Source organism: Mesoplodon mirus (assembly GCF_964341445.2).
Source record: "Mesoplodon mirus genome assembly, chromosome: 7".
NCBI lineage: Eukaryota > Metazoa > Chordata > Mammalia > Artiodactyla > Ziphiidae > Mesoplodon > Mesoplodon mirus.
In genome coordinates, this window is record NC_138983.1 from 127,172,621 (window position 1) to 127,186,956 (window position 14,336).

The 14,336-nt window shown below is 44.0% G+C and overlaps 1 protein-coding gene and 1 long non-coding RNA gene across 7 annotated transcripts in view; both read right to left on the reverse strand.

The window, feature by feature from the left end:
- The window catches only part of DDX6 (DEAD-box helicase 6), a 37,174-nt gene extending 31,835 nt beyond the window's left edge, over positions 1–5,339 (reverse strand). For 2 of the 6 annotated variants that reach the window (XM_082626985.1, XM_082626980.1), the window contains exons 1-2: positions 4,417–4,523; positions 1,420–1,895 (exon numbers count right to left, since the gene is read on the reverse strand). In XM_082626985.1, coding sequence (XP_082483111.1) covers positions 1,420–1,619 — 200 coding nt within the window. In that variant the 5' untranslated portion in view covers positions 1,620–1,895; positions 4,417–4,523. Of the gene's footprint in view, positions 1–1,419; positions 1,896–4,411; positions 4,538–4,664; positions 4,740–5,159 lie in introns of those variants that run through there. The other 4 variants (XM_082626983.1, XM_082626982.1, XM_082626984.1 and 1 more) reach the window with 4 other exon arrangements.
- LOC309807426 overlaps positions 1–14,336 on the reverse strand; it is a 115,266-nt gene that overhangs the window by 31,835 nt on the left and 69,095 nt on the right. The window lies entirely within an intron of this gene.

Sequence of the window (14,336 nt, forward strand, 5' to 3'; positions counted from 1 at the left end):
CGGGAGAGGCCACAACAGTGAGAGGCCCGAGTACCGCAAAAAAAAAAAAGAAATAATGTAGCTTTATGTTTCTATCATTAAGGATTAAAAATAGCCTAAATATTGCTAGCCTATTCATATTTTTTCAAGACAAACTGCAATTTAGAAAATATTCTTGATTACTATACTAATTAAAATATTCATCTCAAAAATAATAGAGGGCTTCCCTGGTGGCGCAGTGGTTGGGAGTCCGCCTGCCGATGCGGGGGGCGCGGGTTCGTGCCCTGCTCCGGGAGGATCCCACATGCCGCGGAGTGGCTGGGCGCGTGGGCCGTGGCCGCTGGGCCTGCGCGTCCGTCCGGGGCCCGTGCTCCACGGCGGGAGGGGCCGCGGCGGTGAGAGGCCCGCATACCGCAAAAAAAAAAAAAAAAAAAAAACTTAAAAAAAAATAATAGAATATGCATTAATGTCGATTCTCCCAGTGACCAAACCAATTCTGTTGGAAGTTAGGGCTATTTTTCTTTAGTAAGTACTTTTTAAGCATGGAAAAGATCTAGGTTGTAATAAAACACAAGCTTTGGTTCCTTGAAAGAGTTTTATCATCTTATGGAGATTTCTAGAGGTTAAATCAGCTTACATGGCTAGATTTTTAACAAAGACAAATCTCAAATGGGTCAAGATTCTTGAATGTTAATTTTCTATTAACTGATTCTTTGGAGTCAGTTACCACTCAAATACCTTAAAGTGTACACTTAAAGATGATAGCCTACACACTTTCAAATTTAAAAGAAAAAATATTCCATAGTAAGATGAGGCTCTTACGTTTTTAAAAGTCGTCAAAGGGGTATGGGACTATTCAGAGATGTGTTTACAAGAGTTCAAAATCCTGAGTTCCCTATGACATGAACTGCTTGTTATTTTGTGTGTGTGTGTAAAAGGAGGAGAAAGTGTATTTGAAAAGTAAATAAATAGGGCAGAAAAGCAAAGTGTCATAAACTAAAAAAAAGTTATGGATAAATTTTCTATGAGTATGTTTGAAGTTCAGAAGGCTGGGCAAGTCTTTAAATTTAAAATGTGAAATTGGCTATAACTGCCATTCGAACTAGGATAAGGTCAACTTCTAACACTAGCGAAAAAGCCATACTGGCAAAAAGAAGATGAATCTGAGCTCATTATGAAAGCCAGAAATGTTTCAAAAAATTATACAAAATTAATATATATTAATCTGTGCCTGTCTGTTAGTTACTTAATAAACCTGAATTAGTTATGAAAGAAACACATTCTTCTATTGCAAATACCTGCTGGCCATAAAACAAAGTCATCTGTCCTCTATTTGCAATCAAAATGGTTAAACTAAGGTATACACAAAGTAGTCAACAACTAACAAAATAAATCTCCTTTGGTCCCCCAAGTGTGTTTATTATTTATTCTAACACTTACTTAATAGTGGTGGTCATACTCTGTGCTTGCTGCTGAGTGCCATTATTGATTGTGTTGGTGTTTTTCAGCTGGTTCATCTGTTGCTGTGTCTGTGTGCCCCCTCCTCCGGGGCCACCACTGGGCTTCACAGGGCCCCTCAGCTGACCATTTTGACTGGACAGACCCATTATAACAGGGTTCTCTGTTCTGGCCGTGCTCATGCTGTATTAATTGTAAAGATGTCTCTTTCAAACTTCAAAACTTTTGAAAGTCAGTAGAGAAACTGTAATAACAGTTTATTAGGCTCTCCAAAACGAAGAGATAAATATAAGTCTTGCTCAATATATGAGTCCTTTATTGCAATGCAGGCAAGCACCTGTAAGTCTCTGAACGGTAAGCAGCAGTAACTTGCTCTCATGCACGGAATCAACTCTTTATTTTTTTAATAAAGCCCTCTAACAAGGTTGAGTTATATATCTGAATTCGCTCACTTCAGTCTGAAACAAAGAAAAAAGTTAAATTAGCAAACAGAGTAAAATTAGAAAAAAACTTTTTTGTTTCCCTTTTAAAGAACTCCTTTAGAAGCACTCTCCTCTTTTAAATTAAAGAATTAAGAATATAGCTGCACTGAGACCAAATCACTAGCCAAGCTAGGAAAGACACAAAAAGATGAATGCCTCAAAAACCAAACCTGCACCGAGACCGATCTCAAACATTTTAAACTGTCAGTTCAAAGCAACCCAGAGAATACCAAGTAGAAAGATACTGTGATTAAGTTAGAATTAGTTGTCAAATGACAAATCTCTTCCCTTGTTTCCTCCCAGATGAATTCTCTGAAGTCCCTGCCACCTCTTAAAGTCAATGAGTCATTACACTCAATTGCATTACAACTCAATGAAGTACCGCACAACTTAATGTAAATCTACAAATGAACAAGGCAAGACAATTCATTAAATTTTTTTCTATTTCTGACAACTGAGAATCCTTGAAGAGTTGAGCTTTTGACTTCACCTTATGCTTTCAGAAGAACACATTTATGCCCTTATGAATTTCAACGACAGAAGTTAAACTTTATAAAGAAAAATACATTTTTTCCCCTTTAAAACAGTAACTGAAGCAGTCAAGGGATACAAATATGTCTATATGTCAAAATCTTCTGCTTGAAAAACAGCCAAGAAAACCTTTAGCTACTTTAATTAAATCTAAATACTAAAAAAACTGCTACGTTTTTAAACATAACACTTTTCAAAAAGTATATCCCAACTTGAAGTAGCATTTTTTTAAATTACAAAAACACAAAAAGGAAATTACCTGTTTCAAAAAAAAATCTGTGAAAAGCTAAAGATACTAGTAACTTTAATCAAACTTTTCAGGAAACCCAGAGTACTAATTAAGTTAATTAAAATTTTTAAAAAATTATTCCCCAAATAAAATTATTTTTAAAGGAAGTAAATGAAAACGTAATTTAAAAGCCAGGGGGAAAAAGGCCAGAAAATAAAGGGCTACTCTGTTTGCTTGTTCTTTAACTCCTTTACATTTCTTACCAAATATACACTAGCTTATTAATTAGCGTTTCTGCCTTACACCCAGGTTTCTCAAACAATAAAATTTTAAAAAACCCAACTCTTTGATGTCTTTTTTTAACTGAAAATAAAGTTGCTCACAAGCAAATCCTGATTATCACGTACACAAAGCTGTATATTTCCAAGTCTCCCAGAAGCTGAGTGACCTCTTAAGCAGAGGGTGGTTAAGAGCCACCCAATTTCAGTGCAAGGTAGTAATTGGTTTCCTCTATTGACAGGTTTATATTATGATCCGCGATATCACCTACTTCATACCAGAAGACTTACTTATTTGCGAGCACTAAGAGGATGAAGGTGGCAACTTCTAAAAATTAAATGATATCATTACTGTCCATCATGCACGTAAGACCTCATACCTCCCTGCATCCAAAATGTGACTATGTGATAACTGCTCCCCTCTTAATTAAGCTAAAACCAGCACTGCAGCTCTACGTCTCAGTTAAAGAAATATTCCTCCTACCCCTTCCCAATTTAGATTTGCAAGTTATATTTCTACATTTTCAAAAATACTAACGAAACAGAGACGAGTTGGGAGGAACCCCTAGCGGAGTTAATTACAGCACTTCCCAGATTGTAGTTAGCAATTGACAGTTTCGCACCCAAAACAGTATCGTCATCTCCAAAAAGACCTTTTGTGTGCGAATGCAGCGCAGCTTCTCTAAGCTTGGTCTGCAAGTTGGAGTGACCGTTCTATTTTGAAGGGGTGAGGGGACTGTGGAAGAGAAAGGGGAGTGAGCGATAAGGGAAAGAAACAAGCCAGTGATTTGAGCCCCATAAACGTAGGCAAATAATTTCTTGTTTCCCTCTCCTTCAACACCCCCCCCCCCAAAACCCACACACTTCGAGTCAGCTCCCTGGGCTCATAAACACAAAAGGGTTGGGGCCCTGCAATCGTATCTGCGCAACAAGAGCAGGGAACCAGCTCCGCGGGTAGGAAACAATAGGGGCTCCCCCAAAAGGCCCCAAAGAGAAACCCTTAAGTCAGACGGCCCCTCCTTTCCTCCATGACTCTGGGGCTCCATAATCACCCCCTTGTTATCGACCTGCAAGGCCTTACTCCGTCAAGCAGCCGGTCCTCTTCGAAACCCAGCCTTCCGCTACTGCATATCCCTGCCGCCCCCTATAGGGCCGCCTCGTACCCTATAACCTCCACGATCTCCCTAAGTCCTTGCCGCCCCCTACGATCCCACCTTCCCTCGTCTCCCACAAAGCTCCTCCGAGAAATTCTCCCGCTCCTCCTCCGGACCCCGCCGGGCACAACAGTGCTCTATCCCACTCCTCCCGGCGCCCCCGCCCCACAGCTGCCGCCCGCCTTCCTCCCCCGGGCCTGACCAGGCCTCAGGCCTCCGCCTCAGAGCGCCCCCCACGCCGGCCGGGGGAGAGGGGACTCCCCGCAGCCCCCACTGCACCGCCGACCTCCAACCCCTCACCTCACCCCACTCCTCGCGGCTCGGGCTCGAGTCCTACCACTGAGGCCACTCCCGCTCTGTACCCTCGGTCCTTTATTGTTGACTCGAAGCTCCCAAAATGGCGGCGGCTCCTTCCTCCTCGGAAACCTCCGCCCGCCCCCACCCGGCCCCTCGCTTCGGCCGCCCCCCGCCCCGCCCCCCGCCCCGCTCCACTCCTGAGGTGTGTGGGCCAGCCTGCCGGCGCTCGCCCGCTCCCCGGGCCGCCCAGCCCTACCTCCGCCGCTGCCCGCTCTCAAGGCGCCGCCGAAGCCGCCGCCCGGGCCGAGCTAACTCGGCTCCCCGCCCCCTCCCTGGCCCGCAGCACCCCCGCCCCTAGCTCTCCGCATGGCTGCCGCCGCGACTCCTCCTCCGCGCAAGATGGCGAGGGCCCAGCTGCAGCAGCTGAACCCGCCACGGTGCCTCTGCCTCTCCTGCTTCGTGGCAGGAGAAATCCGGGCCGAGGAACCTCCCTGAGGCGAAAATGGAGGGTAGTGCTTTCCCACCGACTGGGGGCCCCCGGGGGCCCAAGTTGAGGGAAGTTGAAGGGAAAATACGGGTCCCTTTCTGAAGAGAAAGGAGGGCTGCTTTTTCCACAGCTGAGGAGAAATGATCGGGGAATGGTGGCTGGGAAGAGTACCCCCAGAATGGATGTCGGGGGCTTGGGACCCGAGGAGGATCTGCTTATTCCTGACCAAGGACCGGGTAGCGACTCGGGGACGGGAGAGCTGACCTGACATCTCCCGCGGGCCCGGGAAGCTGCTGCAGGACCAAGGGGGTCGCGTCCGTTCGAGCCCCTCCGGGGCGCGCCTCCGTGCAGGAACGCGCGGAACCAGAGGTCCGGAGGCGCCGGCACGCGCCCGGGTGTGGGACCGGAAGGGGGGCCGGCCGGGACCGGTGCGGTGGGGAGAACCGGGGAGGGCGCGGGGCGGGGGACAGGGGGCGCTGTGCGCGGGTGGGTGGGGACGGGGGTGGAGGACGCTGTAGGAGGATTGGGCGGGGGTGGGGTGCTGGGTAGCGGGGGTGCGACCCGGGCCGGAACCCGGGAAGCGAGCTTCGGGAAGGGGAATGGGAGACTGGGGCAGCGATCCTCCTCTCTCGGCCCCAAAGGGCAGTCCTCAAAGAGAGGGAACCAAAGAGGCCGAGCCTCCCCCGAAGGAAGGAAACGCTGCTAAGGAGTCAGTTATTATGGTAATAGGAGTTGTGTACGGAAATGGGCAGAGGACCGAGGGTGATTCTTTCTCCAGCCTGACCCTCATCAGAAAGACACTTATGTATCTGTTCCCATAAATACTTTCCATATCCTAATGTCTCCGTTTATCCTTAACAGAAATAACAGGAATGCAATCTTGTTCCAGGTAAAACAAAAATCGGAAGCTAGAAAGTTATCTAGGTCAAGGGAAAATAAAAACCTGGGTCTCACTCAGTTGACGGACAATATACAGGGCAATGACGGGGCCATATGTTGACAACAGAACTCCGACCCACAACCTCTGCTGCAACCAACACAGGAAGCCAAACCACAGCCTCTGCAGTGATCAGCTTAGAACGGGCAGGAGTCGGTCATTGACTGCCAGCTTCCCAAATTTTTGCCCCTGTTACCAACTCGGGACCAATCAGAGAAAGCCAAATATATTTCCCCCCCCCCCAGCCAATCACGTTAGATGCCCGGCTTCTAGTTAGCCCGCCTCCAGCTTCCCCCAGTTAACCTCCAATCAGAGCATACCCTGAAGCCTACTCCACCCACCCCACTTTTTTTTTTTTTTTTTTTTTTAAACACTGCCGGCCTGTAAGTCCCAAGTTGAGTGAAGGTGGCTGCCTCCCTTGCTGTAGCAAGCTTTGAATAAATAGCCTGTTCTCACTTGGTGGTCTTTGTTTATTTACACACAGCCAATGGAAAGGTGGTAGAGAAGTGTGAAAAGGCTGTTCTTGAGATTTAAAAAAAGTTTCCTTTAACAGTTTTTGAATTAAATTTGTAGCATGGGGTCTCCCACCCAGCTTTTAAAAAACCCACTCAGCTTAGGGAATAACCGGCATCTTGTGCCCATCCTGGTGAGAGAATGGCTAAGTGGTTCTTTAATAAAATGTTGAGGTATGAGGCCCCACTGCCTTTCCATGTAGCAGGAATGTGGAGGGAGTGGGAGGGAGAGGAACCTAAGGACTTAAAATAGGCCACAGCCTGCCTCGGTCTCTCCCTAGACCACTAAAAAAATGAGACCAGCCGAAGAAGAAAGTTTTGTGTTCAGAAATGAACTTTCAAAGGGGGCCTGGTTGAAGTCATGACAAAATCCAAAAGTGAGGAGGCCACCAAAAGTAGAATATGGTGTAGCTGCCTATTCTCACCTAGGAATCCTGCCAGGGCTAACACCTTTAAAGATTCTGCATAATGTTTTAAAAAGATAGTCAGATATCCTTCCAACTGAGTTATTTATGTCAGTCCTTATCAGTTTTCTGGTGAGAAGTATGGATGGTATAGAATTAAACTATGAAAACTTGGATCTTGGTTCAATTTTAGTGATTGATGGATCCAGTATTCAACTATCTCAATACCGTTTTTTCTCCCTAGTTCAAACAGATTAACAAGAACGATAGAAAATATGACACTTTAGAAATACAGATGAATTATTTGATAATACACACAGTATCCTTATATTTATAAAATGTAAATTTAAAAATATTACATAAATCCAGCCCTTTGACCTTATTGAATATAATGGTTTGGGTGATTCATGGTAAATATGGTTTCTGGAGAGCGTGCTGTCCCCAGTGAGGTAACCTAATAACTGTAGTAAAGTGTTTCCCAAAACATATTGGTCGTTTTCACTTTGTTTTTACTCACTCTCACTTCCCCCACCCTACTTTTTTTGAACTATGAAGCTGTTAGCTAAAGTGTTAGGCCTGGATTGTTGGCTGGCTCCTAGAGATTCTGTCTGTAGGAAAGATATCTTAAAAAAGAAAAAGATTCACAAATAGAGTTGAGGTTTTCAGTATCTGTTTAAAACACAACAGGATTCGTGTGTGTGTGTAAGAATGAGATGTGACTAAAAAATACTACTTGGAATTCGATCACAATAAGGGTCCTCCCAGCGAATATTGTTTGCCAGCCTCACAACCTATCCTCGGTTATTTAGCTAAAAATAACTAGAAGAAAAAAAAAAATCACAGGTTAATTTACATTTGATTTCAACTTCAGTTTATAATGTTTAGAATCTAGAATTCCGAGTAATTTGAACCTGGAATATATTCATCTGTGATGCTATCTTAAAAACCCAAATATTTTCAACAGGCTAAAATGGATTTCACACTTCTGACGTTCTACACGTTTTTTTGGTTTTTTTTTTGCGGTACGCGGGCCTCTTCCGTCGCAGAGCACAGGCTCCGGACGTTCAGGCTCCGGACGCGCAGGCTCAGCGGCCATGGCTCACGGGCCCAGCCGCTCCGCGGCACGTGGGATCTTCCCGGACCGGGGCACGAACCCGTGTCCGCTGCATCGGCAGGCGGACTCTCAACCACTGCGCCACCAGGGAAGCCCCTACACGTTTTTTTTTAAAGGAAACATAATAGCTTTTTTTTTTTTTAACTCAAACTACAAGCAAATGTGTTCATTACCTAGAAGAAAAAAAGTTCGCCACACCACATCCTCAAGAAAATGATTATGTCACACCTGGCTAAGCTTTCTAGTACAGCATTTCCCCTCCTTCACAATTTGCGTATAATGTTCTGATTTTCCAAAAGAAAGTTCAACAGATAAAGTTCTTTTCCAAATATGCTTGAGCAACATCTGGTAATTACTAACCAAGACTAAAGGCTAATGAGCCCAAGGAGCCAAGTACCATTTTCTTTGGACTTCAGAGCAGGTAAAATTTGCCTCTTCAGTTTATATACCTGAAGAAAATGAAGCAGCGTCAGCCTACTGAGGGCTTAGTAAGACATCCTCAGAGAGGTGCAAGTACTACACTGAAGTTAATGCCTACTAAGCAGATGTCTTCAATCGCTGAGAGACCACAACGGGCACATTTTGTTGGAATAAATGTTCCACTTCCAGAGTAAACTCAAGTTGAAAAGTAGGAAAGCAATATTACAAATAAGGAGGGAAGTGAGTGGGTTAAACACATTTTCCCCAAACTACCAGGTTTGGTTCACAGAATTTATCTTCCCTTTGACAGATAACATCTCTCCCTTCCCAGGGTACCACAACCAGCTAGCTAAGCTCACAAGGTGTCTTTTGGCCTCATCAGGTCCCAGCATTATTTGTGCTCTGGTCATCATTCAGAGAATTCTAGCTATTCATTTCGCCTCTTCAGTTTTCCTTACTGTGCACCAGCAATTTTAATTTTCATTAATTTGAAAACAACGTGCGCTGGGAAGACACTGAAACCTGGAAACTAGTTCTTTAGGTATAAATTTAATTTGGTCTACTCAAATCAAGAAAGAACTGATACCGTCCCCATTGAAGATGGCTTGGTGCTCTTGGGTACTTTCCGAGTTAGGTCAGGGACAGTTGCAAATGAGTGATGTTGTTGGGGGTCCCTGGCAATCCTGTGGAATTGTCGTGGTGTTGGTATGCGTACGGTGCCTCCTTTGTACCCAGCACCTTGTAATAACGTTATATTTCTGAATAACCTTTTCTGCAGGGGTAGCAACAATCATGACAAAGTGCCCAGCCCCACTTTCCAGCCAGCAGTCAATCTGCAGAGCCTTCTATTGATCCTTGAACATAGAACTGTGATCTTAGGTACGAGCCCTGGAAAGATAGCTTAGAGCTGAGGAGTGGGCAGTCTGCAATCCTGAGTGCCATGGGTGGGTTAAGTCACATCTGTGGCTACCAGGACAAGACAGGTAACAAAGGAAGAAAAAAGTATTTCAGTGCAGAGGTCTCCTCAGTGATCTTCCTAGCTCTTTATCTGCTTGATAAATTTTAAGGTTACTCTTTATCACGTCAACCACCTCCTAAATAACCCCTTAGTATCTCCCAGTTCCTTTTTACCACATGGAGTCTACATTCCATTGACAGATTGGGCCTGTCAGTGTGCCTATCCAGTCTGATTTCCCACTCTCCCTCCAATGTTCAGGACCCATTCCCTCACCTTCCATTGTTTCCCTAAGAAACCCTCTCACCTCCTTTCCTCGAGGCCCATCTCAAGCCCATTCAAACCCAGCAGATTCCTACAGGCTCTTATCTTCCCTTCTTCCCACTCCCTTGTTCCTGCCCAACGAGAGCTCAGGTTCTAGAGTCAGTCAGATCTGGGTTCAAATCCCAGTTCTGCCACTTACTAACTCCATAAACTTGGGGACCTTTCTTAACTTCTGAGCTTCGGTTTCCCCGTTTATAAAATGAGGATAATAAATGAGGACCTAGAGCTCTGTGAGAGTTAATGAGAATTTGTATAAATCACTTTATTTTTGCAGTTGGTAGACAGCACTCAAAAAAATTATGTGGTGTTGCTATTATTATTTTATCGACTTTCATCTGAACCTCTGCTTTTTCTGTCAGATTAGACAATCTGTGGTTGGCCAATTCTTTTCCCCCGACCTCTATCACCTCTTACTTCTTCAGCCTAGTGCTTTACCAACCTCAGTAAACAAGAGCCATGCTCTAATTTCACAGCTTCTGCTCCAGAAAAGTTGGTGCTGGAGAGAGCCCTGTAACCAGGCTGATTGGCTCAACAACAAATTCCTGCTCCCATACCTCAGCTGAGCCCTTTCTGAGGCCCTCAAACCTCTTTCTAGTGGTTCTCAATCAGGGCTGTTCATTAACAGCAACACAGGCACTTTTGAAAACACCAGTGCCTGGGCCCCATCCCAGAGGAGTTAAATCAGAATCTTTGGGGCTGGGGGTCCAGCATCATTTTTTTGTTTTAAGGCTCCCAGGAAGAGCCTAATATTCAACCAAGGGTGAGAACAGCTGTTGGACAAATTGTTTCCCACGGAAGCGTTCCAAATATTTTCTTCTATCCATAAGCCCACCTTCAAATCAAAGATGTCCCATAGAAGCTTCACTGACTTTCCACCTCCCTCGACAGGCTACTGTTGATCCTGTCTTGGAGGCTGAAGTATCACACCTCCTATCTAAGACTATATTCACCTTTACATCTATCGCTTTTTAAATAAAACATTCTATCGGTAACCCCCTTTCCCTTACATTTTTGATATCTCCCTCTCTACTGGTTCTTCCCCTTAACCTGAAACTGGATTCCTGCCCAGGTTTTTCTCGATTCTAAACAACAAACAGAAACAATCTTCCCTCACTCCCATTACCTGCTGAGTGTGGGGTGGGGGGAGGAGTTAGCATTGACTGAGGGCCTCCTAGGAATTGGCACTATGCTAGGTGACACCCTAGCATAAATCCTACACGTTCTTGCTCTGGGGTATCACTTCCATCTCCATTTCTCCAATATCACTGCCACTGTCTCAATCCAGGAGTTTTTCTCTTGCTTGGACTATTTCAGTAGCTGCTTGGATTTCCTGCTTTAACCTCTTCCCCTCTCTAACCCACCACTAGTGCCGGAGTAATTTTTCCAGTCATATCACTGTTCTGTTCAAGACTTTTTAATGATTCTCTACTACCTACAGAATAAAACTGAAATCCCCTCATCTCTCTTCACACTAAGTAGGAGGCCCCTAAACCTCCTCACCCCAAACCCCATGAGTGGGAGGTTGGGCCTGCTGACCTTCACGTCACTGCTGAGATAAGACCATTCTACTGATTTTTTTTTTCTTTTTGTCTTTCAATTTCTTGATTCTTCTCATTATTCAAGTTTCAGCTGAAATGTTACTGCCTCTGAAATGTCTTCCCACTAAACATGCTTCTTCTTTTTTTTTTTTTTTTCTCTTTTGGCCATGCCATGCGGCTTGTGGAATCTTAGTTCCCCAAGCAGGGACTGAACCTGGCCCTCGGCAGTGAAAGCGTGGAGTCCTAACCACTGGACCGCCAGGGAATTCCCCTGGCCATGCCTTTTGAAGTAGTCCCCTTCCCCCCTCTCTTTACCCCCTTAAGCTACCTGAAATTATGTTGTTTACATGCTTATTGCCTGTGCCCTCCCAAGCAGCAAGCCCAAATTATCCATTTCTAGCACTGGGTTTCGCTGATTCAGCCCCCTGGCTCCTTTGTGCTTGGCCACTACTTCAAGCTCTCTCCTTTGCCGAGGTGATAACAACCTGGATTGTTCAGAGCAGTCTGGGTTTAATGCCTGGGCTGTTCCACAGTAATTATTAATAGCGCTCCTGTTTATTCTCAAAAGCATCACAATTTGGACAATAAATTATACAGTCACTGTTGTTTAAAGCCCTGTATCATAGCCATTTGTACACATGTCTTATTTCTAAGCTCAGTGAGGACAGGAACAAAGTCATGTTCCTATTTCTTTCATCAATAACACCTAGTATTTTGTATAAATATAGTAAAAGCTCAGGAAGTGTTTGTTGAATAAGACTGGATGATGCATTAGAATGAGATCACGTATGTGAAGAGTCTAGCACAATATCTAACACATTGTAAGTGTGTTAGGCTAAAAAAAAGTCCAATAAATGTTACTTTCCTTTGCCCCCAGTTGACTCCAAATGTCATGTCTCCCAAGCTCTTTGATTATAGACTGTGCCACACCATTTGGTACCCAGGTACATACTAGCTAGTTTGCTTTTATTGAGTTTTTTGTGATCTTATTTCTTCTACTAGACTGGAAGCTCTTTTTTTTTTTTTTTTTTTTTTTTTTTGCGGTACGCGGGCCTCTCACTGTTGTGGCCTCTCCTGTTGCGGGGCACAGGCTCCGGACGCACAGGCCCAGCGGCCATGGCTCACGGGCCCAGCCACTCCGCAGCACGAGGGATCCTCCCGGACCGGGGCACGATGCGTCCCCTGCATCGGCAGGCGGACTCCCAACCACTGCGCCACCAGGGAAGCCCTAGACTGGAAGCTCTTTGAAGGCAAGTATCATGTCTTATAATTCTCCATTCCACATAACAAAACTAGTTCATATATATAAATTGGGTTGATAACTGAGATGCTCAATACTTATTGGCTGGTAATTTGTAGGAAACAGTGAAATGATGACAATGGTAGGAAATATCAGGTGAGGTGCCCACAGTCAGTGGCACCAGAGTCAAAGGTCACCTTCCCTATTTGCAGATGCATGCCCCTGTGTTCTTCCAGCCAGCAAAAGGAGGAGCTTCAGATACCTCCATCCTAACAATTTCAGTAACGTTTTCAGGGTACAGGTTCAAAAGATCAATTAATGGTTATGCAAAAGCATAGTGTCTTTTGGAAGTAGGGGAAGAGTGAAAACTATGCATAGTGTTGAGATCTAACTTTGGAATAAAAGGACCTTGAATTCCTAAGCTATTTAACCTCCCTAAACCTGTTTTCTTATCTGTAAAATCAGGATGATATCTCTGCCTCTGGGGTGATTATGAGAAGAGTAAATGAGAAATACATGTAAAATGCTTAGCATAGGGCCTAACTCTTTGCAAGCCTCAATAAACAATAGCTATTTTTATAGTGAGTGATCTAGGCAGCTAAAGGTTTCGATGCTAAAGGTGGGGTAGCTAAAAATATAATTGCTATCAAATTTTTAGTTAAATCTTGTTTCTAGTGTCAATGACAAGCTGTAATTCTTTACTTGTTCATTCATTCAACCATTTATTCTTTTGTTCATATATTCACCATTCATTCATTTATTCTATACCAGCTACACAATAAATGCTTATTAAATGCTGTTGAATAAGGGTGAGGGGAAGAAAGAAATAGGTGGAGAGATTAAGAGGTACAAACTTCCAGTTGCAAAATAAATGAGTCATGGGTGTGAAATGTACAGTGTGGGGAATAGTTGATAACGATGTTCTTTGTATGGTGACATACTGTAACTAGACTTACTGTGATCATTTTGAAATGTATAGAAATACCAAATAACTATGTTGTGTAACAGGAACTAACATAGTGTTGTAGATCAATTATACTTCAAAAACAACCAACCAACCAAACCCATAGAAAAAGAGATCAGATTTGTGGTTACCAGAGGGGCAGGTTGAGGGAGGAGGAATTGGATGAAGACAGTCAAAAGGTACAAACTCCCACTCATAAGATAAATAAGTACTAGGGATGTTGTGTACAACATGATCAATATAATGAACACAGCTCTATGGTATTTATGAAAGCTGTTAAGAGAGTAAATCCTAAGAGTTCTCATCACAAGGAAAACATTTTTTTCTATTTCTTTAGTTTTGTATCTATATGAGGTGATGGATGGTCACTAAACTTATTGTGATAATCATTTCATGATGTCTGTAAATCAAATCATTATTCTATATACCTTAAACTTATACAGTGCTGTATGTCAGTTACAAATAAAACTGGAAGGAAAAATAAAGCATACAATTAAAAATGTTGAATGAATAATAGAGTAATAAGTAATGTGTGGGGATGCAGACATTTTTGGAGATATGCTCTCAATGATATCTCTGGATGAGTATAAAATGCCCTGTGACTAAGGTCAGGACATCATGCTGGTTGCTGAAGGCGCAAATCCCGGTACTTCACCTACAGAGACCACAACCAAGAATATGTAACATTCCTTCAAGTCTTCTAACCTATCACTGACTCACAGCAGATGACTGCCTCCTGCTGCGTGGAAAAAATCAAGGTCACAGAGCTCAGTCTTTTTCAGTTTCCCTTCTCCACCTCTAGACTCATCTTCCAGAGAACCTGACCTTACCTCCTTCCCTGACATCCCTTCCCTCCAGTACCCCAGGCAGAGTCAAGCACTCCCACCTCAGTGCCACCATTGTGCAAATTCCTATGACTGTGCAGATCCCTTGCTATCAGAGTTAAATTTGGTTGTAGGTTTGCCTTTCACAATGACTGGATCTATCTATGCCTTATTCTATGTATGTCCAACACCTAACATAAGGCCTAGCA